Source organism: Tachysurus fulvidraco, chromosome 2 (assembly GCF_022655615.1).
Source record: "Tachysurus fulvidraco isolate hzauxx_2018 chromosome 2, HZAU_PFXX_2.0, whole genome shotgun sequence".
NCBI classification, from domain to species: Eukaryota; Metazoa; Chordata; class Actinopteri; order Siluriformes; family Bagridae; genus Tachysurus; species Tachysurus fulvidraco.
In genome coordinates, this window is record NC_062519.1 from 26863326 (window position 1) to 26888542 (window position 25217).

The following is a 25217-nucleotide window of genomic DNA, read 5'->3' on the forward strand; positions in this document are numbered from 1 at the left end:
CTTGTGGTGAGTGTTATGTTTAAGATGTTATGGTGTTTACACAGTATCTTTAATAGGGAGCATGAAGACAGTTGGTCTGAGTGCAGAGAAGTTATCAGTGAGTGTGGTCTGAACCAATGAATGCTAGGTGCTGTAAATTACACCATAACTCATATAACTCAGAAGTGTGTGGTCAGTGCTCTCAGAACTGAAGTGCCTTCACTTGTCACAGTGTCTCTCAGTGACTCCTACATGCTCGTGAATACCTTTGGGATTGCAATGTATGCCACTTTGCACTCATTTTAATGAGCACTATCACTGATTCTGTTCTGTGTGCTGTGTGGTGTTGTCCATATTGTGTTCCACTTTGCAAACCTGTATTTGTACAGATCTATATCTGTATATACATGTATAGTGTGGTTATTTAATCCAGATCATTGTGCACACAGATATCACATCCAGTGATCTGCCCTGACTTTCTCTACAATCCAATAATGAGATCCATAAGCTTTTCAGATAAATCATGCAACTGTAAGGACAGGACATTTTCATACACTGAAATTTTCAATGTGAACATAAGAATCCTCTTAAATAAATAAATAAATAAATAAATAAATAAATAAATAAATAAATAAATAAATAAATGAATGAATGAATGAATGAATGAATGAATGAATGAATAATTATGAATGAATAAATGCATGAAAGTATAATACACTCAAAGTTTTGGCGTTTCCCCAGTTTTCTACACAATTTGGTCACTTGCTTATTCCCACACACCAGCCAGCTTTTCCCATTACAGGTAAGGTGAAGGCTCTCATGTGTGTCCTTTGGGACACATATATTTATCTGAATATATCTTTTCTTTATTTTATATCTGCTTGCGGTCATTAAAGTACTACCTGCCCTCACATAAATGTACTCACAGATGCTTGTGTTGGTGTTTCTATGATTGTCGGGGGAGAGATTATGACCCTCCGACCCAGAGACCACATCTAGGGATGACTGTGGCATCATCAGCTGTGTAAATTTCTGGATTCAAATCACGATTTCTAGATGATAATGAATTCTTTATTATAATTAAAAATGCATGAGCTCTACAAACACTGAAAATTATTTATTCATATTGCAGGTTAGGAATGGGAGCTTGGATTATATGTACAAATTCGGTAAAGCACATGGCTTCAGGTTAAATCTCAGTGAACCTGACCCAAATGAAAAGGCAGAATAAAAAAAACAATAGGACACTAACTTGTAGTTACAGGGTGTAGAAAAACACTGTCTTGTATCAGCATCTCATGCTGCATTGCCCTATTTCCTCTACTCTGATGCTGGATGTGTATATACTGTACCATGACAGTGACTTATAGGCTTTCTGCACTGCACTGTAATATTGTATGTCCTTTGATTTTTCAAAGACACAGTAGCAGCAGCCCTAGATGAATGACTCACAAGAGAACAGTGACAGTTATGCTGTTATTGCTGCTGGGGTGATGAGCACCTTTCACAATGATGATGATGATCATGAAAGGTATCATCATCTTTGGTGGCATTGAAGCGGAGAATGGTATCCAAATTGACACCTATTGTGGACAATGTCTCCCATCCCATCTATAGCATATGTGTCAAGCCAATGAATAGCTTTAACAGTAAGGTGATCCTAGCACAGGGAGAGTGCTTCAGAGTGTTTTAGGAAATTCAATGAAAGGCTGTGACTTGTGAAATCAATTCATCACACATTACATCGCATTATCATCTTGGAAAAAATGTATAGCTTCTGAGTCTGTATGTATAAGATCTTCTACCTCTACCACTGATTTACTGCTCAAAGTTAGACTTTAAACACCTGTAGTTTCTATTGTCTTTCTAAATTTATAGGATTTTATTATGCCTGGAATGAAATAGGGTGTTGTGTTATGGGGAAACAAATCAACATACAAAGTGTTTTCTGCCACTTACACCACAGAATCTTTTTTTCTAAAGAACTAAAGAACAACAAATCATGGTTTAAGCCTCACAGTGATTAATAAAATGCATTATTGTACATTACTTCATTACTTGTGGATTTAGAGATTTAGAGTGTGAAGCAGTTTATTCTATATATAAAATGCCCAGTTATAGTGAACACGATTTTGCAGTTAACTATATATTGTTTTCAATAAAATGCTTACCTATTCCTTACTATTATTATTATTATTATTATTATTATTATTATTATTATTATTATTATTATTATTATTATTATTATTATTTATACTAGAGTTTTTTTTTTAAAAAAAAGCTCATTTTTTAATCCTACTTGTTTCCAAGGAAACTGGTTCCGAGAAGATCTATAGCATGTTTAATATCAGATATATTTCTACGAGGCGAATTATATGTAAAGTGAAATCAATTTTAAATATACAGCTGAACAGGCGAGAGTGATCAGCTTTATTCAAGTGCCCTCTTAAGTTTAGACAGAACTATTTTCAGAGAGACGCTGCTACCCCTTGCTTTCCACCCTGACGTACTGAATGATCTTGGCTGGCCAAACCTGTTCCAGCAAGATTTAGCTTAAACAAAGCTGAATTTAATTTTAATGAAATTGTTGATTAACAGGATCAGGTGTGTTAGAGGGCAGGAACTGGTTCACCAGAAGCAGGTTGGGCAAGCTACAGTCTTAAGGAAATACAGGTATATTCATCACAGAGACCATAATGCCATCATCTGCAGTGAGACTGTGATCTAATTGACCTAGATGACAAATAATGTTTAAAAATTGGAAATATAACCATTACATGTTTCTGAATGCTAGATATTGTTGTGTATTAGCATGAGACTAGCATTAGCATTAGCATGAGACTCATCTGACTTGGCCTAGCTCCCAGATACAATCTGTTCAACTACTATGCTTTTTTTTTTTTTTTTTGCAATGTCTGTGGACAGTTAGCTTCTTTTTATTCATATAAGTCATATAACTGAGTAATGATACTTATTTCCAGGTAAATTGTGGCAGATACAACAGTGTGAAATAGCTTCTGTAATTGATCAAATTAAGATATTGGCTGACGTTCAGATCAGAAGTCACATTAACACATACTGTATATTTAACACAATCTTCTTCCTCTTTGGTTAAAACACTGATGTAGAAATAGAGATTTGCTCTGAATACTAAATCATTACATAATATTCAGGCAGATCGCATAGTGTATGTGAATCAGCATGGAATATAGAGCTTCATTTTCTGACAAAAGTAAATTTGAAGAATGTCATAAAATGAAATCATCAGCACCCTATAAATCTTCCAGACTTCAAACAAGTTTGCAAATTTTCCATATAAAGGTAATTGTTATATTCCTGTTAAAGGTTAAAGCAAAAGTCCATGCTGGAAGACATTAAAAATGTTTGTGATGTGCTTACTTATTCTGGTTCTGATTTGTTAATGCTGTATTTTCTTTATTCCTGTAAGAAGTCAGTCCTGTGAGACGTCACAAGGTGTCATTGCTGGCAAAGTCACAATGGAACAAAACGCTCAGCAATCACAAACATAAGGAATAAGGAATGAGCTGAGTTTTGACAGAGACCTGGCACTGGTGGGAAGCGATGATGGTGTTGACTGAAGTATTCACACGATGGTTGAAGCTTTGGATTCTTGTCTGTTTGAGCAGAGTGTGCAGATGAGGAGGTGATAGAGCTGGACAGACTAAAGCGTTACAGCTCTGCCTCATTATTGCTTTAGGGAAAGATACATTCCCATTTGCACCACTATGAGCACTTAGTCGATAGGCATTGTGGGTTTGCACCAAAAAAATTTACCAAAAGTAAACCTGGAATTAAATGATAAAATGTATCTGTTACATATATTGGTTACAAATATTGATCTGCAAGTAGGCTGGATTTTTTTTTCTTTTAAGGTTTTGCTATTAATAATGAAAAAAAAAACATCAAAGTAATCATATAAGCATGAGATTTATATTTACAGAATCTCAGTCAGTTTGATTGTTTTTTTTTTTTCTTCAAACGTCAGGAGTTTATCATTTTCATAAAGACCAAAGTTGTCAGTGGTAAGAAATTTAGTGGTTCAATGTTATCCAACACGCATGCTCAGTATCATGACGCCGCTATTCCGTGGCTGAAATTCAAACAGCTTCCTATTGGACATACAGTGCACTAGATAGGGTGCAGAGACTATTATCTCGTGCACTTTGTAGTGCTCCTGCGTAGAAAGTAAGGAAGCCGTTTTGGATTCAATCTATGTCTAAGCAGCGACCAGCTTATTTGGCAACCGGAGAGGCAGCGGGCAGGGCTGCGAAGGGATCTCCGGGAATCCTTAAAGACTTACAGGGTAAATAAACTAAACCTCAACGTGCGGGGGTTCCAGGAAAGGCGGCTAGTGAGCATCTCTCCCTCTCAGTAAGTTGATGAAATGAGGAATTTAGAGATGGAAGTATGTTTTTCGTGAGTTTCATTATACCAAAGTTGTTCCCAAGTTGGTCATCGAGCTCACTGGCTAACAAACACCTAGACGGCTAACGAGACTAGAAACCGCAAAGATTAGTTAGCATACTAGCTAACCGGAATAGCTCAGCTAGCTGTGAGTCGGTGTACTTTAATTAGCCGTGTTGGTAATTAACGATAGAAAAATTAAGGCAACTTTAGGCACTCTTGTAGAGTAACTAGTTATTTAGTTTTACGGTGACCCGACTGGGGTAAATTTATTCAGTAGTTGTTCAGTGTATTCAGCAGCGGGTTTAATCTGTCTCATTAGAGAACTGCGTGGCTAAGCTGTGTTAGCTAGCCGCTGTCTTTAACGAACATTGTCCGTCCGTCGGTCTGTCCGCTCCATTGGTAGCTAATTGCTAAAGCTAACCGTTCAAAGGAGTTATTTTAGCCTTTCATTAAGTAATTAAGTTAACCTACACCGGGGTACATGTTATGTTGAAGTATGAGAGTAGAAGATGTATATAAAAAGGTTTAATATTTCAGCGAATGTCTATTTTTCTTTTAACAAAAAAGTTGTGTATTCAAAACGATGAACAAATTTGAATAGCTAGTATTAGCTATTAGTCAGCTATGCTAGTTAGCTATGTACATGACTAGTGATATTCGGTAAGGAAGCAGTTTCAGAAGAGCGACCGAGACTTCGCACTCACGTCTTTTACTTTATACGTCTATGGAAAAGTTATACTAGATATAGTCAGACATCTAGTGTGATCCAAAGGAACACAGAATTGATCACTAGAACCAAAAAAAAAAAGATTTGCTTTAATCCGCATTTTGTTTTTGCCAAGTGAGCAAAAGTCCAAGGACTCACTGTAGTAATGAGTCATTTTAATTTGAATATAGTCATTACATAGTATCCTTAATCACATAACATTTGTTTATTTCTCTCTCTCTCTCTCTCTCTCTCTCTCTCTCTCTCTCTCTCTCTCTCTCTCTGTGTTTGTGTTTAGTTAAGGCTGCATTCATGTTTCGAGGTTGAATTAAGGCACTTCTGATTTTATGCCTAAATGTGGCACAGACCAGATTCTTCAGTAGGAGAGCAACAGTAGTGACTATATTCTCTGGAATGATGGGGATATTTGGGGGATAAGCAAAATTGTAAAATAAATAAATAAAATAATTTTTTTTGGAAGGTATTATTATTTCCAAAGAACCACTGAAGAAATCAATGTCTGTATGCTGGGAGTTTAAGGGGACAACTGTGTGTTCATTAAATGCAGACAGGCATCACTCGAGGTTGTAAATGTGAACCCGAAGACTGATAGTCAATCTGAGTAAAAAGTTAGAATGTTGAACATAAGGATGGAACATAGTATTGGTGTCATTGTAAGACAGATTTTTGATTTGTTAAAACGTGTCCTTAACTAATGAACCGAATGATATTTTCCCTTGCATTAATTTAATTTAACTAAGAAGTGAATTTAACATTGTAGGTGTGCCTAAAATGAGAAATCCACAAATAACCCAATGGCTATCAGTTTTTTGAGAGTATTTGATTGACACATCATTTGTTAGGGTATCGAACGTTTGGAACATTTGCATTTTAATGATCCACTCAGATTCATTTTGTGTTGTTTATATTGATGATTCATCTTCATAAGCTTTTAAAGACACAATTTTCAAAGCTTTTTAAAATTGGTATAAGGTGTAGTCAAGTCACTTTTATTGTCACATCACCACAGCACATGTGCCTTGGTGAGTGAAATTCTTAGGAGCAAACTCCAGAAATTGCAAAACAGTTGTACAGATATACCAATAAATATATAGATAATGAGTTGACAAGTGAAAATGTGCAATTTGCTCATACATATAGTCAGTGCAATATGTGTGTACAATATATACATTTAACAACATAATGAAATCAACAGGTGAAATGTGCAGTATGCTCATATATATAGCCGGTACGATGTGTGTACAATATGTACAATTAGCAACCAGATAATGGAAATGAACATTTGCAATATGCTCAAACGTGTCAGTACGCACAGTGTACTATTGGGCCTCCTTTCAGTAGCACTACACATTATATTCAGTATGCATTTATATATGTATATGTGTAAATATATTATATATAAAATACTATAAGGTGTAAAACAGATTGTACAGGGGCAGATTGTAAATAAATGTATAATATTAATATAAATATGTAAATATATCTATCTATCTATCTATCTATCTATCTATCTATATATTTTATATATATATATATATATATATATATATATATATATATATATAATACTATAAGACAAGCTTGAACAGCTTCCACTGACCTGTTAATGTCATGAGTTGTATTACAACACATGTACTTTCGTTTTAGATTAATTACTTCTGTGTACTTGGGCATCATTGTTTTGTAAGTTTCCTATTTTGTGATAAGTCTTACAGGTGGTGGTGATTCCTGGCAGTCCATGTGCTGTCAGTCCAAAAACCAGCAGAGCTATATGGTAGCCCTTGATGCATAGTAATTATAAGGGGACATGTATGATTGAATCTTATGTAGTGTGTTACCAGTCCTGCTGAGTAGACTATGAGGGAGCCATCGAGGAATAATGAAGTTAGACAGGCATGACTTTGCTGACTAAAGATGTACTACATGGCAGTAGAGCTAGTGCTGATGTAGGATTCATGTTCCATGCTTGTGGTGTTCTCTTAAATTTTGGTGCACTTTTGCTTGGAGTGCTTAATGTGGAGCTTAACAATAAAAGTGTTTAAACTGAGGAGATTATAGATGTTCATCTCGCATGTTTTGTTTTGAGGAAAGTTGGTCTGGTTTTGTCAGTATTCACACTTATTCTGACATTCAGAGTGAAGAAAAAAACTTGAAATACTCATTTGAGCTAGTGATGAAGCTGCTGCTGCTGAAAATGGCTGCTTTATTATTTGCTTTGGAAAAAGCACAGCTATAATCAGGTGTGTGAGGGTGAATTGAGGCTTTAAAAATGGAGCCCTATAACAAAGCTTCCTGTACTGTAGCAGACCCTTATGCACAATGTGAAATTAAAAATGTACCATTTTTAACCTCTAGTTCATGTCGGTAGTCATATTGGTAACCTCAGGAACAGTCAATGAAAAGGAAAAAAGCTTGTTCACTCTGGGTAATCGGATCTCGTACATAAATAAATGTGCTAGGTATAAAGACAGGAGGGAGTTAATTCGTTTTAAGCAATAATTTCCCAGCCTTAGCAGTAATAGAAAAAAAATCACTTCATGATTCTGTGTCAAGCTACTTGAATTGACTTGACTGTTTTATACTGTTTTAAGTACTGATCTTTTAAGGAAGGCTGCTCCTGTCACTCAGTGAGAGGCCCTTCATGTGGTCCAAAGTACAATCTGATCAAATGTTAAGTAAATTTTTGAAAGTGGTGAATGAGGCTCCTTCTAAAGTGGACTATATGAAGGGATGTATCTGCACATGCTTTTATCCAAGTCCAAATTTAAAAACAGTTAAAGAATAGAGTTAATCATTGGGCTTAAGTGCTCAACAGTGAGCCTTTAACTGTCTCTTCTTGTGAACTTGAAACATCTACAAACTGATTGGAAGAAGCTGATGTATTAAATTGGTTTGATGTAAAGTTTGGTGAAAACAAAAAACACGTCTATAAATCATTTAAACACGGTTTACCTGACAGTTTTAGCCAAATTGTACATCTTGGTGTAAATTGTGTCATAGAAATGCTTCCGTGTGTGTTGTTAAGACTGACTACGACCTTTTATTTGAAAAGAGCAGCTGTGGAAGATTTCCATGCCTGAGAAATTCTGGAAAGAACATGACAACAGCTCAGTCCTGTGTCATACAATAGGGTTTTGCTGATGGAGCAGCTCTAGAATTCTCCATGTGCTACACTGAGATGAATGCAGCACCAAGGTATTCATCAGGAGGGAGACAGTTTGAGACAGTCATGTTTATGGGGGCTATACAGAAGGGTGCTTCAGTGCCCATTGGGGTTGAATTATCATGGAAATCTCTGGCATTGTTTTTGTTGAGTTATAGAGGTTATGGCAACCATTTAAAATTTTGATTGGCTATTGTTTAGCCGTTTGCTTCTGATTTGGTTTAATTTGACTTAACTTGGATAAATCTTTTCCTGCAGTAACCATGATAATCATTAAACTAATATTAATTGCTGTTTTAAGTAGGTAACATTGAGTCAACATTAATCAACATTAGAGTTGTTACCAACGTGGGTCCAAAAATCCAAAAATTGGGTCCAAATTGTCACGTGTTTTTAATAGAACAGTGCAAGTAGCCTCTCAGGAGCCTCTCTGTAACTGTAAAAACCCTAGGTGGGATATGGGAAACGACAACGTTACATCTTGCTAATTGCCTCTTGCAAGGCATCATTTTACATCTTGCTAATTGCCATCATTGCAAGGCAACTTTTGTTTTTACCTCAGGAATCAAACAACACTACAATAAAAAGTAAAGAGTGTTTTTGTGGGGATCAAACAAAGACGTCATGCCATGGGTGACGTAATCATTTCAAGCATTTCAATTTAGGAATTGCTCTACTCAAAATCAAGCCTTAACCATGAACAGTTGATACTTTATTTCTTTGCTCATGGACCCAAATGTGGATCTGTTGCACTTTTGGAATTTGAAGTCGTGACAAAATCACCTTAGCCTATACAAATAATCTAAAAACAAATTCTGAAAGATATTTGCCTATGTCTATGTTCCTTTACAAAGCTCACGAAATGAGATCTAAGGTTTATATATCTGGTCACTTCTTTATATAGAATGTAACTCGTATGAATGTAAAGTTTCTGCTTTTTCCACGATTTTATTTGCTCTGAAACACTTTTTATACATGTTGATGATCAGAAACTGTGATGCAGAGTGCCAGTTAATTTGAAGTGTATTTTTTGTATAATTATGCTTGTTAATGAAATCCTTTAAAATCCGGGTCTATACCAAGTGGATGCAAAAATCAACTGAAAAGTTCTTAAAAGTAGAATCATTAAATTTGACTGTTGGATTTTGAGGGTCAACTCTTCCCTTTGTTCAGGATACTGGAGGTTTGGTAAAAAACCCTTAGGTACAAAAATCCTTATCTTATTCTATTAGGAGTTGTTTCATGCTCGAAGGCTGCATACAGTTAAAAAAATGTTCTTGTACTGCACAGAGTAACCTTTTGATCTTATCTACAAATTTGCTTGCGGGTCCAAGGGAAGCACTGTTGTGCGTGCGTACACACGTAGTTTACACTAGCCCATTTGAGATTTCTGAATGTGGGGGATGGGTAGATGACTTTTCTCTGTGTGTTCTCGTTCGTTTGTTGGGGGGGGGGGACTGAGGCTACGTTCTTTGAATGTGAGCATTCTTTTGTGCCCACATGAAGAGGCGTAGGCTTCACTTCCTGCCTCAGCACTCGCTGCCCTGTCGCTAGGGGCAATACCAGGTAGAGCCAGCAGCAGATACAGGGTTAAAGACGTCCATTTTGTTAGGTAACACCCTCGTGGCCTGATCTGTCAGTGGTGTTAAAATGGCAGGGCTTAACCCTTGATGTGCAGGAGTAAATCAGCAAGGGGCGCCCTCACTTACACTGCCAGCTTACTGCAAGACAAGAAGACACATTAAAGATACAGCGAGCATGTAAGCATGCCAGATTGTTTCAGTGATTCTGTTTTTTACTTGTCAGGCCTTATTTATATTTAGGGGACAAAGCCATAAATACTCTTGAGAGATAACAGAGAGGTTCATTTACTGTCCAGCGTCTTGAGAGAAAGTGTTGAATGTTCAATGCATGTACTTTATGTACTGTGCATGTACTTTGTCTGTATGTAAGTCCTGTAAGTTTGTTTTTGTGTAGTTGTGCTGAGTCATACACAGTGCTGTTGTTTAGCCTGTTCCCTATAGACGGACTTCAGGCCTCATGAGGAAATAGTCCCCATGTTCACAGTCCACCTTTCTGCAACATGCAGAGACTTGTTTTTTTTTTGTGCATCATGTAGATTGATGTAACTGAAGCAGATGCTCAAATTGATGTCATTTGAATTCAGATTTTTCTTCAGTAAGTTTATCCTGGTTAAGGTACCTGTGATTTTTGCTTTCGGTTTTCAAATAAAGAGAAACCTGCGGGTTGAGATTTCAGGTATGCTACAGGAGTGATGCTGTAGGTTAAGTATAATGTATTTCTCACTTTGGATGGCACTAAACACTTTACTGTACTCAGATGCTCTTCAGGTTGTTTTTAGTATGTTAAATCAACATCTGTTAAATCCGAATGTTGTGCTATAGTGACATAATCTTAGTGCATACTTACAGTATCACATTATTTGTTCAAATATTGTTTTTTCACATGCACTTTGCAGCAATGGACAAATCCACTAAGTTCGTGGAAACGTTCTTTTTTTTTTTTTTGGATTAAATCACTTCAACTAAATGTAGGTTGTGATTTTCACCACTGTACCACCATGTACACTAGAAAAAAAATGGTGTTCCCAACTTTGAGAAGTAATGTGCTGGCTGGAGTAAGAACAGTGCCTGTAAATTTGTGTAATTGAGGTTGCAGAGCTCCCTAGTCATTATTGTTTTGCTTATTTTTTAGTGATTATACTGGGTTGAGCAGCATAGTGAGGAAGTCACCCAATTCCTGCTGTTTGTACTACAGCAAACATTGCGTGTGCCTGTGTGTTTGTGTGCGCGCGCGTGCACGTGCCTGTGTGTTTGTGTGCGCGCGCGTGCACGTGCCTGTGTGTTTGTGTGCGCGCGCGTGCACGTGCCTGTGTGTTTGTGTGCGCGCGCGTGCACGTGCCTGTGTGTTTGTGTGCGCGCGCGTGCACGTGCCTGTGTGTTTGTGTGCGCACGTGCACGTGCCTGTGTGTTTGTGTGCGCGCGTGCACGTGCCTGTGTGTTTGTGTGCGCGCGTGCCTGTGTGTTTGTGTGTGTGTGCGCGCGTGCCTGTGTGTTTGTGTGTGTGTGTGCGCGTGCCTGTGTGTTTGTGTGTGTGTGTGCGCGTGCCTGTGTGTTTGTGTGTGTGTGCGCCTGTGTGTTTGTGTGTGCGCGCGCGTGCCTGTGTGTGTGCACATGTGATGCTTTGACTGAACAGTATGATTATAAATTAGTACCATGTCCAGGTGTCAGACAGTAAAGATAAACATAAGAGTGTGTGGATGTTCAGTATGAGTATATTGTTATATGAGTATATTGAATACGGGTGAAATTGTAAAAAAGTGAATCACTGTTTTTGGGAAGTGGAATCTTTAGTGTAATCCATGCAAGTCATAGGGTCACAGTATTTAGACTGGTGTGGGTTGTGTAACCAAGTCCTGTATAAATACAGTTTCATTTATTGATTGGCGATCACTAGTTATCTGACATCAGGTGTCAAGAGATCATGTTTATTGACCTACTTTCTGGAGCTTTGTCCTCTGTTCCTTGATAAATGCCAGTTTCACCACATTGAAAATTGACTTTATGCATTTCAAGAATGTTGCATGAAAAACCTGTCATCTTAAGTATTTGAGAACATCACTTTCTCTCTCTCTTAACTATTACATTCCTGTATGTATGTCAGGGATGTTTCATTGATTTATCAGCCATCATGTTACCAGAATTTCTGTCTTTTTGTGGTTTTTCTTTCATAATTTGTGCTTATATAAATGAAATGCGATTGTAGTTTTGCAGTTGTAATGCACATACAGGCCCAGTAAGGCATTGCAATATTTTGTTTGTATGCAGATGTTTATGACCAGTTTATGACCAATTTATGACCAGAAGGAAGATGCGATTTAGTGTCTTGCAAACTACTTTGACTACTAGTTTTGGAATGTTAAAAGCCTCTTCCCCTCTGGCATGTACTTTGCATGTGTGCGTATTTGTGTGCTTACGTGTGTGTGTGTGTGAGAGAGAGAGAGCTGCCAGTCAGCCTCTCAAAGGGTTAAAATTCAGTCTGTTTCTTGGCATCTGCAAACCGGTTTAAACTGGTTTTCAGGGAAGTGCTTTGTGTCCCAAGGAATCATGGGAAGGGTCATGTGGAGCCCTAGTGATGTCACAGACGAGATGAGCAAAGGTGTTTAGTCAGCTTGCGCTGTGGCTATTACACACGCACAGGTTATGTATAATGTATGCAACCCTAGAGGGAACATTGTTCACAGAAATTATTCTATTAATAATGTTTGGAAGATATGTGAACTTTTTTCAAGAGAAGGCCTTGAAGCTGTACGCATGTGCTGTAATGTTATCAAGGTTTACCGATACAAACCAATATCTGTTTTTACCATTGGAGATCTATTAGAGATTGACTACATTGAAATGCGAGCTTTAGGATCAATCTAAATATACCTTGAACTGGTCCATGGTCTGATTCAACAGTTGAAAATTGACGGGCTGAAGATTTGCTGTTAATTTCATAATTTGTTTGTCTTTTTAGTAATTAGATTTAGTATTTTAATGTAATCCAAGGCAATAACAATATTTACATTTACAGCATTTAGCAGATGCCCTTATCCAGAGTGACTTACATTTTTATCTCATTTTTATACAACTGAGCAATTGTGTTAAGGGCCTTGCTCAGGGGCCCAACAGTGGGAGCCTGGTGGAGATAGGAATCGAACTCGCAACCTTCCGATTGGTAGTCCAACACCTTAACCACTAGGCTACCACATCCCACATTTATTTACATCCCACTATTGCCCACATCATGGCTAAGGACTTATGACCTTAAATTGTAGTGAAATGTGATGGATTTCGTGACATAATAAATACGCTGGAGTCGAGGTACAAAATACCAAGTAGACAGCATTTCGAAGATAAATGCCTGTTGGAAATGTAGGTGAGAGTTAAGAACATTCAATAAGAATTATCCAACATGGAGAGAGTGGCAAATAACAATCGATGCCTAGAACCCATGAGCAGCAAATTCATATGTGACTATCACAGTGCACTACTTCTCTGCGGAACTTTTAATATTAAGATTGTTGCCACTTCTTTAAAAAAAAAAATATAAAAAATAAATAATAGATGGAAATTTGAATTAGTGAATCATTGCTCTTTTATATTTGTCAAAATGTGTTCATTAATCATGTCTTTTTTTTTTGTCTGTTGCTATTGGTTAAATAAATCTATGCACCTGTTTCTTTTATTCCTTTAATTCTAAAAATTATCAATCTTTTTCCCAGTGAAAAACTGTTGGGATTTACTGGACTTTTATGAAATGCCTGTTTGAACAGGAGAAAAGACAGTTTTAAAAATGGCTGCTTGATTTATTTTTTTTTAACTGCATAATTTATTTTTAGATTTTAATAAAAATGTTAAGATCTGCATCGTATCAAATCACAGCAAATCTAATTGAATTGCACCTAATCATTTAATATTAAAATATATCTTCCGTGAATCGTATCGTAGCTCATTTATCTAGATGCATACCACATGCAGGGATTTTTCCTGGGTCAAAATTGGTCTCCGGTGGTGGCTGACCGACATGGTCATCCATACACAGCAAAGAGTACCCTAGTAACCACATGATCCGCAAGCCTTTCATAGTTTTTGAAAGATAAAATCCTTTTTTCTTAGACCTGATAATTATTTTAGTATAATCATATCAATTAAAAAGTAGCATTAAAGCGTAACATTAAAAGGTGTATTGGTATATATTTTTTTTTACCATATAAAATTAGCAGCTAGATAGCAACAGCTTACTTTGTGCTTTGATCTAGTTTCATCTCACTCCACTCTAACTTTAAACTAAATGATTTTATAGGTAATTTACTACACATTGTCATAGGCCTATACATAATGTGGATTAGGCTGCTTCACTCACAAAACCCAATTACAGATCAAATAAGGCTTTGGCGGGACATAAAAATCGTTTTGGCGGCTGCCAAAAAAATTTCAATGTAGGAAAAACCCTGACATGGTCTTCTGAAGCATAAATGTACACCTGTAATGTACGGTTTTATTTGTGGCACTGAAAGCTGATCAATAAACTAAAAAAAATGGATTTGAGAAATTTCAGTTTTTGAATTAATGTGATTTTCTGTAAAGTTTGTCGTTATTTAAACTTTACCCATGTTACTTACACAGGAGCAAAGATGTCTGAGGAGGTGGTGCGCCAGACACGAAGCCAGAAGAGGGCACTGGAGCGGGAGGTGCCGGCCCTCGATGGAGACACGAAACGAGTGAAGCTGGAAAGGGGAGAGCTTGATTCTAGCAAAGTGGCGAATATCCTAAAGGCTGGGGAGGTGAAAGCTACCATCAAAGTGGAAGTGGAGGCAGATGAGGAGCCTGTGGACATGAGGACGCCCCGCAGGTAGGCCATGTAGCAGGATAGTCATGACATAAATTGAGAAGACTTTTTGCTACTCACCTGAGGAGCTTCATACACAAAACATGGATAGATAAAATGTTTACTCTGTTTTTACACCATATTTACTTGTAGTCACCGTAATTAGCTTGGTAAATTAACGGACACTCTTGTGGGTTTTTTCTGACTTCTGGCTGTTTGTCCTGACAGTTCAGTAAGTTTGGTGAAATATGAAAGCTGTTTCGAGTCCAGGAGTGGTCCAGAGAACCAGTCCTGTGGTACTCTTTTAAACAGTGGTCTTAGGTAACCTAAACCCTGGAATGGACTGCATCGGTTTGTAGGAGTTCACTGTTCTGTGCACTGCATGAATAATGGCACAATTAGGTTCAGACTGTTGTATTACTGCCTGTTTTAAGTTTTGTGAAAAGGTTGGCAATGGTCATTGGAGCAGACAGGATACCTTAATGATACAATGAATATAAAGAAGAAAAAAAAACAACTTTCATTGAACAAAATATCTTCGATTATGAGCCCAGAATCCTCAGTCTGACTCAAGTTTTGGGGTCAGGTTTAAAAATGCTCTCATGTACTGTAAGTGTCTCTACCTTAAGTTCTGGCCAGTGAGAACAAGTCTATTTTGTTCAGTTTGATTAACAGTTTAAAAGACTGCAGAATTTTGGTAGCTCTGTAATTGGAATTAAAATTGAGAATATTTTAATCTTAATTCATGAAACTTCTGTGCTGCAGTGAGGTTACTTATGGTTACTTATGACAGTTTCACCTGTGCAATGTCTTCCTGCAGAAATTATTTTAATTTTTGGTTCTTTGTTTTCCTTTCTTTTTTTTTTTTTAGTTAATCACAAAAAGGTACAAGTCAGAATTTGTCAGATAGCAGTTAAATAGCTGCAAAAGAAAAACGAAGAATGTGTCCGATTGTCTATTGTAGCATTGTAGTTTTTCTGTTGGGCTCAAACCCTGGTGCATTTGTCCTCAGGGTGCAAATCGTTGGGGCAGGTGTGAAAACAGCAAACACTTAGGGTGTGGACTAAACAGCCTTTCATCAACAGTGCTCACATCTTTTCTGTTTTCTTTTAACATTCGCACTAAATCCAGACCGCATTTGTTAGATACAAATTTGCTAAACGAACTAAATATTGCTGAAAAGCATGAAGATTGACAGCTCTTTGCCTTTCATGAATGTCATGTGAGCTTCAGAAGTCCAAGATGACAACCCATTGTGGTGATGTTTTCTGTATTAAATATTTAGATTAGGCTGCTTTGCATAATATACAAGTGATGACATGAAATGCAAGAACGTGTGTATGTTCATTGTTGCAGCTGAACATTGCACATCTAAACAGCATAAAAACACCCTAAATGACAGAAGATGGCCCAGTGTACAGGTCTCGCATTATTCAGATGGCAACATCTTGGGAACCTGACTGAAAGCAATAGCATGGCCAAAAACATTACAAAAATAAACAGTTTTCACCCAATTCTGACTACAAAGTGTGTTCTTGGTTTGCTTCCAAAAAAACAGCAATGCAGTTGAGTTGCAGTGAAAACACAGGTCTTATTTGAGCCAGATGCAGGAAGTGAAGCAAGTGGGCCTTTTGTAACATGCGTGATGATGAGTGTCTGAGGATGGAATGCTGCAGAGTACAGATCTTACATACACCTGACAAATCTACAGATGTGTTTAAATTATTTATTAATTCTCAATATATCTCAACATTGCAGGATAGAGTATGTTTCTACCTCATTCTATACAAATAGTTATTTATTTATTTTGAAAACTTTTCAGTGAGACTTCAGACTACGTTAACGGACAACATGGAGGTCATCAACAACGTTTTAGATGAGGGACTGTAGCAATGTTTAGCAATTTGTTCCCTCAGTACTAAACTTCTTTAGATTTTTTGCTGGTTGAAATTTGGTTCATCATAAACAGTTCCTCACAGTTTGTGATATTGGCTGAGGGTTTCTCGTAGTATTTAACTACACTTGAAAACTCATTTATTTTTATCAACAAAACCAAACCATTAAATGGTCGGCTCATTATTAAAAAAATTGTCTATTTATTGAAGTCTTGAGGGTTCCTCGGATCCCACTTGTGCCCCTTTTCCACCGAGGCAGTTTGAATGCTGGTTCGGAGCCAGAGCCTAATTTAGAACCAGTTCTTTCTGTTTCGACCGCCAAAGCACCGGCTCTGAACCAGGAAAAGTGGTTCTTAAGTAGCACCAAATAATATACGCATTTGATAATATACATTAAGCATACTAATGTTTAATACACTTTTACTTTACCGCAATATGATACATTATCAGCACACATGATAGTAGGTAGCTACATGCGAAGGCTAACTTTTTTCTGTGTTAATGATAAAATAACGTTATGTACTTTATCGATTACAACCTCTGTTTATACGGATTACATGGAGCTGCACGTACACGTTTTATTCGCCGCGTTTGGATGCCAATGTATGTTCGCAAAGCCATGAGCATTAACAGTAAAGCAACATCTGCCATTGTTGATGTGTTTGCCGCTGCAGTATTAAAGTTGCTGGGACAGGTGACACGTATACAGTGACGTCACACTTGGCTCTGTGATGGCTCTCTAGCCGGTGGAAAGGCAAACCGGTTCTTAGAAGGTTCGCCAGTGGAACCAACTTTGAACCAACACCAGCGTTAGCTCTGAACCAGCACTCCAGGAACCAGGAAAAGGGGCATTGTTGTTTGAAGACCCACAGGTTCAGAGAACCGAAAATGCCTTTTTTATGCTGTGACTTAATGAAGAGGACAAAGGGATGATTTACTACTTTTGTATTGTGGGGGGAGGGGTGAAAGGTTAACAGGGATTAAACAACATGGAGAAACCGTTCCAAAAATGTTGGTGCGCAAACTCTGCCTGTCGATTTTGAGGAAACAAACTCTTACTCAGGAACCTTTTAAGTGTTCGGACAGCTCTGTTTTCTGCTGCACCTGATCGCTTCCTGCCTTCACAAAATGAAGCTGACGTGTCAAACTGGTTCCAGCCGGCTGTTGCTATGGTTTCCATGCAGGAGGGAACCACTGAAGAAAAGGGAGAGTGTGAATCATGTGATCTGAGGGACATTCTCATGTCATGTGATCTTGGGTACTCATTAATTACCAGGAAGTTGTGATGATGGAGAGAAGGTTATTGTTTGGTTTTGGGCATACTTTGGCAACTGCATCATGAAGTTCCTGTCCTTTTGGGGACTTTTTTTTTCCTTTGGCTATTTTGTTTATTATGAGTCCTGAGTATTGGAAGAAAAGTGTGGCACTAATAAACTTGTATTAGCTGAGTGCTGTTCATGAGCATCCACAGTGATTTTATGTGTTGAATCGAGAATATTTTGAAAGAATTCCCATGGTGAAAAATGTTGTTGTGACACAAGCTTCTTGATGTTTACATCAGGGGTTTTTGGGAATTTTTAGACTTTTTAGAAATCACCACCTTGGATTTTGAATTGCTTCTTGGATCCAGCTTTGAGAAACAGGACAATAAAGTCTATAATATAGATCTATAGATTTTCTCGAACTTCGATTAACAAAAATGCAAAATTTATTTTCTTTTGGGCATAACACACAATTTAGACTAAACAAATTCACAGTTAAGACCTTTGGTCTCTGGCATGTTGCACAGACCTTAGGAAATCAGCAGCTCACTCTTTAGTTAACATTTAAATTTATTTGGAAGACATTCAGTAGGTGTGCCAGTCAAGAAATCTATTTAGTATTTAAAGTTAGACAGCTATCAGTGATCTCCCCTTGACTGTCCATGTCCCTCTGGTACGGTCCTCTGACGCCAGGCTAAGTGTCCTTGAAACAAACATCGTGCCGTTAGTGATGGCCGAAGATGAAGAGGGAACACAATAGCCTGGACATCAGCCATCCCCCTCCCCCACCTCCTCCACTGACAGTTTGGCTCTGGGAGGAGCCGCAAACCCACACTGAGCCTGGAGTAATGTCCTTACAAAGAGTCAACATGCAAAGCAGCTCCTGCATCCTGCTGTGAACAGGGAAGGCAGATGGGTTCTGAGCAGATTTTTAAAGGTCTCTTTTGGTGTGAGATTTTATTACAATCAGTTTGGAATTTATGTAGATACAAAATGTCCTTCAACTAAATACTGTGTTAACTTGTGGATTTACATTTCTTGCTAGTTTCAGGCAATCTTATTTTTAGTTTTTTGAAAAAAAAAAAAAACCCTCAAAGAAATTATATTTTGCTGCCCTCTTGTGGACAGTCCATATTCTTTTGTTGTTCTTTAGCCAGACATGCACTTTCAAAAACAAAAAAAAACTATATATGCATTTATTCTCTCTTCTTTTTCTCACAGCGAAATAAAAAAAGAAAGGCCTCCGACACCAGATGACGTAATAGTTTTATCAGATAATGAGCCCGGCAGTCCTCAAATAAATGGAATCAGCCACAGCTTGAAGAAAACAGATACAGAGATGCTCATGGTAATCTAGTTTTGTTTCCTCTTCTGCTTTTGCTGTTTCCAATGATATTAAACAGACTGTATTGTTTCATCTATCATTGTGTTTTGACCTGCATGACTAATAAATGTATAACGTATAGAAATTAAAGGTCGTCTTGCCTTTACAGTTGTTTTATTATAGTAGGCAAAGCAGTTTCTGATAAATTAATGTAATGCATTGAATAGCTGCTCTTTGTTCTTGTTTAATTTTTACTCTGGAGCATGGAGCTAGAACTTTTTGATGAAGATGATTGATTTTAGTTTTGTGTGCAGAAGATCAGTCCTGAAGAACGGCAGAGGTTTATCAAGCAGCTAAAGGAGGAGCTGCGTCTGCAAGAGGCCAAGCTGGTGCTACTCAAGAAACTCCGCCAGAGCCAGATCCAGAAAGAGAGTGTTGTTCAGAAGGCAAGTCAATGCCTAAGTACACTAAAGCTTGTTGTTATAAAATGCCCTTACTCCATTGTTTAAAATTAAATCATAATTGGGCTTCCTCTCCTTTTAAATAGACAACCAATTCCACATCCAATCCCCCACCTCTTGTAAGAGGCAGCATTTCATCTAGCAAAGCCCCGCTACAGGTAAGTCCCTTTTACAAATGCCCCAAGTCTGCACTGTTACTGTATGTTGGAAAAGAGTTGTAAATGCAATTTTTTGTGTGTCTGTCTGTGTAGGTTTCGTCAAATAGAAGCTCAGGCACGGTCATTCCTCCTCCTCTGGTCCGTGGTGTTGCACAGGTTTCCAAGCATACATCAATATCGATGCCACCCTTAGTCAGAGGCTCACAGGTACACAGTGGATCTTTAGCTGGAACACACTCATAGCACACCTGTTTGAATGCTACTCCCTTAACTGATTGCTTTGTGTTTATGTATATGTGCTCTAGCCCATTGCTGTGACTCCTCAGCAAATAGCCACTTTGCGTCAGCAGCAGCACTCAGGCTCTGGTCCTCCACCTCTGCTGCTGGGTCCTCGCACCTCTGTGCCCAATGTTCAGGTGCAGGGTCAAAGGATCATCCAGCAGGGCCTGATTCGTGTGGCCAATGTGGCCAACACCAATGTTCTGGTCAACATCCCACAGGTCAGCACTGCTTTTTAGAGAATGAGTTGTTGCTAAAGAGCTCTTTTTTTCATTCCAGATCAGATTTTTTGTTTGTGGATCGAAAACTACTAGGGTAAATGATGGACAGCTTTTCTTTAATATTAGACAAAGTGACACCCAATTTATGTTTAGTTATATAACCGTTTTGTTATTTGTTCAATCTTTAAAAAGGGCTCCCCTACTGGCTTGAAGGGTTCTTCAGTCTCCTCCCAGTCAGGCATTGGCACCAACGCCTCCACAGTCAATGCCAATGACTCCCCTGCCAGCCGACAGGCTGCTGCCAAACTGGCCCTGCGGAAACAGCTGGAAAAAACCCTGCTGGATATCCCTCCTCCAAAACCACCAGCACCAGAGCTCAACTTCCTACCCTCAGCTGCCAACAATGAGTTTATCTACCTGGTAGGACTGGAGATGGTGGTGCAGAACCTGCTGGATTTCGCCAAAAGTGAGCATTGCCTTTCACACCTACAAAAAAGTACAGACTTTTTCTTCTAAATTAACTTGGATCTTTTCTTAACTTGAGCTAAGATTAATTCTTGTTTTATCTAGACAAACAGCAAACTCAACAGGACAGCTCCCCAGAAGCTCCACCAGCAAAGGAGCCATTTACATGTGCACAGTGCCACACAGACTTCACTTCACGTTGGAGGCAGGACAAGAGTAACAGTTCAATCTTGTGTGAGCAGTGTATGAGTTCCAACCAAAAGAAGGTCCTGAAGGCTGAGCACACGACCCGGCTTAAGGCAGCCTTTGTCAAGGCCTTGCAGCAGGAGCAGGAGATTGAGCAGCGCATCCTTCAGCAGTCTTCCTCGTCCTCTCCAAAGAGCTCGGCAGCCTCTTCGTCTTTGTCATCCTCACCTGTGATGAAGTCGGAGCAGCATGTGCTGGTGTCTTCACAGTATAAAACTGGACAATCCTCATTGACAAACAGAGCAACAGCAGTCAATCGCTACCACTCCAGCACCATAAAGCAGGTGTGTCCCCTGTTTCTTTTATGTTTTTACTTGTATTTCAATTTCTTTCTCTTCCTATTTTATTTATAAATAAAAAGTTCTTTGTACAGTTTCTAGTTGAGATCAAAAGCCTAAGTAGGACAGAAATATGCAATTTTTACTTTAAGTAACCAGTTCTGCTGAACTATTAGTTGTTTTTGTTTTGCTGTATTATTTTACTTTTACTTTATTTACTTTAGATCTGTGTTGAATCATTCATGTTTTCTCTATTCTGAGCAGAGTCCCGGGCAAGTGGTGCGGAATGTGCCGCAGGCTGTTGTCAGCGTGAATTCACGTGGCATGAGCCGCAACTTCTCCACATCCAGTCAGCTGCAGAATGCAGTCAGGGCCGCCACGCTCGTCAGCAGGCCAGGTAAGCATGCTGGGAGGGCTGGGCCAAATAGCAGCAGCAGCAGCAGAGCCAGCGGCAGCAGCAGCAGTAAGGCCGCCACCAATGTCTGGAGGAGACAGAGCAACACTTCCACAGGTAGATAATGCCGTCTGAATCAAGACAGATCCAAAATGTCTGCCCCTGTTACACTCTCTCCTCTTCCTATTTGATTCTTTCCCTTGTATGTGTGTGAAGGTGTGTGTTAGAAAAGTGATACTGTGTGTGTCGAATTTCCATGACTCTAACAAACCTTATTTTTCTCTTTTTATTTTCTCATACAATTCTAAAAATGTTTGTACTGATGTATTTGTGCAGCACTGTGTTGATAGGGGGAAAAATCTTGCTAACTTTTTAGCAGTTAAATAATCATGCATGAAGATATGAAGTTAAAACTTAATGTTTTAATTACATGCTCAGATTTTTAAAAATATTTTACATCTCCACACTTTGTATGTTGATGAACCCAAACATTGGGACCATTCACAGAAGTAACAATGGTTTAGAATTGGGTAGGAACATCTCTAATGTTGTTGTCTTGTGGGTTATTCCTGTCAGCTGAAAGTACCTAGAGTGGTCTATAGGTAGGTCAGTGTCGCTCAGTGGTCTGCTGCACGAGGTCAAAGGCAGCTATCCCAAACGGATGGACGCCTACTGTGGCACAAGTCAGAGTTTTATTGGTGGTATTGGAAAAATGTCACAACGCTGCTATGGGGCTGTGTAAATGATGAGCAATCAGACTAATACTTGTCCACAATCAAATTGAGCATGTGAGTATTGGAACTGGAACTTGGGGCAACAGAAGATTAACTGGTCCAGTCCTGTATATGTGCCCAGTTTATTTGTGAATTTGATGGTCCCAGGACACTTCAAAATGTTAACAGGTGGTAGGAGAGGGTGTGATGCTCTGGCCAATGTCCTGTTTCAGTTTGGTCATTCATCTTAATGTCAGTTTGACCAAGTTCATGGCAATAATATTCCCTGGTGGCAGTGGCATCCTAGTAGGATAATGTACCTTACTATACTGATCACATTGTTCATTGATTGTTTGAGATGCATGACAAGGCATCATAATTTGTTCCCATGACCTCCAGTTCAAACAGCTTGAGCATCAGTGGGCTGGTTGACATGGTATAAGTCAATCCACGGAGTCTCTTAGATGGCATAAAGGCTTTGCTGCTAACCTCTTAGTGCCAGATACCACAGGGTACCTTTTGTAGTGTTCAGGCCAGGCCAGACCTGTTTTTGTGCATGCAGAGGATCACCAGTATGTTGTCGATTTATAAGGCAGGTGGTCATTGTTTTGGCTCATTGGGGTAGACAAGAGAGAACCAATCAGTTCCTGTTTAGTTTAGAATATTACAAAGCACTGTAATATGTCTAAATGGCATGTCTCATATGATAGTATTATTTTACTCAGTGCATGTATGGTGGTCATTTTTCATTATTATTCATTCTGTTTTGATTTCTGTGCACTCTCTTCAAACAGGTGTTACTATGGCCTATGTCAACCCAAGTCTATCCGTGCTCAAGGCGACCTCTCCAGCAGATCGTCAGCGGGAGTACCTCCTTGACATGATCCCGTCCCGCTCCATCTCCCACACAGCGAATAATTGGAAATAACACCTCCCTCTATCGCCACTGCCCCTTCACTGATCTCTTATTACAAAATCCTGGCCACCAGTTGGATAATAATATCAGATAACCAGCTACCAAGCAATAAAAGCATTTCTCTGTTTGCTGGAGGACCTCCTGTCCAATCAGGAAAGATCATCTGCGACTGAGAGTGAGTGAGTCCTGAGAGACTGGGTGAAGGATCAGATTTAAGAGAAGGAGCGAGCGCAGGTCAGAGGTCAGACCTTTGGAACAGGCTTTGTGTGAATCAGGCCTGTTTGTATGCTTCATTGGCTGCAGTGATACTGCCGCATCCACACTGGTGGTGATGCCCATCACTGGTCTCCATTTTCATGTTTGTGTTTCTGCTGCTGATGGGATGCTTTTGGTATACAAGGTGAATACTTACTTAACTCCTCCATTTTAGCAAACATGTCTACTTCATCTTGACAAATTGGAGGTACCAATTTATTTTAATTGTGAGGACCACCTAAGATTGCTTCAGCTTTGTAAAACATACATTTTCAGTGTGGTTCACACAAGTCGTCTCAAACTATGGTATGAGAGTCAAAATATGTAATTCTGATGATTTTTTTTTTGGACTTACTCTCCCTTCTCCCCCCTTTGAGGTTCCCTTTTTTGAGGGCTGACGTAAAAGGTATTGTTATACTGTTAAGGTGGTTTTACATCTGCCAGTTTAGTGTGTATTTTTAAATGCTAAAATAAGCTTAAAATGAAAAAAAAAATTATCAAGTTTTTTTGGGGACAGGCATGGTTACTGAACTGCCACAATGGGACTACTATATGTATTTTGTTTTATTTCAAATATTTGTGTCCCCTTTTCAGCTCTTCTTGAAATTGTGAACACTGTCATGATTTTATAGAGCAAAGGAGAAAGGGTTGGGACTTTGAAAGCTTTTGGTTAAGTGTGTGGTGTTTTTCTTTTTGTTTTGTTTTTTTTTTCTCATTATTTCTTTTTAAAGCTTTTAGGTTTTGTTTGTAAATGGGGATATTTAATACTGAACATGGGTGTGCTTCACTTTAAATGAAGGATAATTCAGTGGCCTAGACTGTTTGAACTACTTGATCATTGTATAGTTTTCTGTAAGATGTTTCAAACATTCAGTTCAGTTGAAGAGTAAATCCAACAACAGGAAAGCCTGGAATGTCTTTGTGTAAACGTGTCAGATTCTAATTTGGCTGTAGTACGGTGTTTAATGCTAGTAGCATTGTGCAGTAAAGCACACATCGTTTTTGGCTTATTAGAGATAATAAGGAATTATCTTATGTAACACTGGTCAAATGTTGGACTGAGCGTAATTTTAAAAAAAAAAAATAATATTCAATCATAAAATTATGAGCTTTTTTTTTTTTCTTTTCTCCCCCTCTCCTGTTGCTTTTTAACTGCTTTAGTTGCTGGTAGTGTTTCTGGGATTTCAGTTAAGCTGGAGGGATTGGTAGCTCAACCATTTTACCTCCACCCCACTTTTCAAACAAAAGCCTGTAAATAAATACTTACAGCCAAGATTTGGTCAGCTTATAACCCTCATTAGAACATGGAGGTGGAGATCTTATTGTTCCTAAGCTCTTCTCTCAGGGTCTGAGCTGCCTGTGGAGTAAGGAATCCTGGATCAGACTGTTTCTGACTACTGCCTGCTGCTGCTGCTGAGAGCTAACACCATTCCATTGTCCAGGGATGTCATAACTGTATTCGTCCCTTTCCTAAATTGTACAAAAAAAATTCCCCATTTTCATTTATTTTTGGTCTGTCAGTTAATGATTATAATAAAACTAAATTTGACGTGTTGTCCTTTTTTTTGCATGCAGTACAGAACAGGATGTGCTGATGTCTGAAAACGATCCTGGTGTGAGGCAGTGTATAGTTGCTTGCCCCAAAGCTGATTATTTTAAC

At 38.5% G+C, this 25217-nt stretch overlaps 2 protein-coding genes across 5 annotated transcripts in view; both read left to right on the forward strand.

Annotated features, from left to right (window-relative positions):
• The first annotated feature begins 4118 nt into the window (after positions 1-4118).
• gatad2ab (GATA zinc finger domain containing 2Ab) lies at positions 4119-25106 on the forward strand. Of its 4 annotated transcripts, none has more exons than XM_027169782.2 (11): positions 4119-4371; positions 14489-14714; positions 19069-19195; positions 19486-19617; positions 19719-19790; positions 19884-19997; positions 20096-20290; positions 20483-20756; positions 20861-21285; positions 21544-21790; positions 23181-25106. In XM_027169782.2, the coding sequence occupies exons 2-11, from the start codon at positions 14497-14499 to the stop codon at positions 23312-23314; spliced, it is 1938 nt and encodes a 645-aa protein (XP_027025583.1). In that variant the 5' UTR covers positions 4119-4371; positions 14489-14496; the 3' UTR covers positions 23315-25106. The 4 variants fall into 4 exon arrangements, with proteins under 4 accessions (XP_027025583.1, XP_027025584.1, XP_027025582.1 ...); XM_027169783.2 differs by having other exon boundaries at positions 19489-19617; XM_027169781.2 differs by having other exon boundaries at positions 4122-4303; positions 19489-19617.
• yjefn3 (YjeF N-terminal domain containing 3) overlaps positions 23564-25217 on the forward strand; it is a 36124-nt gene continuing 34470 nt past the window's right edge. The window contains exon 1 of the mRNA XM_027169784.2: positions 23564-23702. The gene's annotated coding sequence lies outside the window, so the exon portion shown is untranslated. The remainder of the gene's footprint in view (positions 23703-25217) is intronic.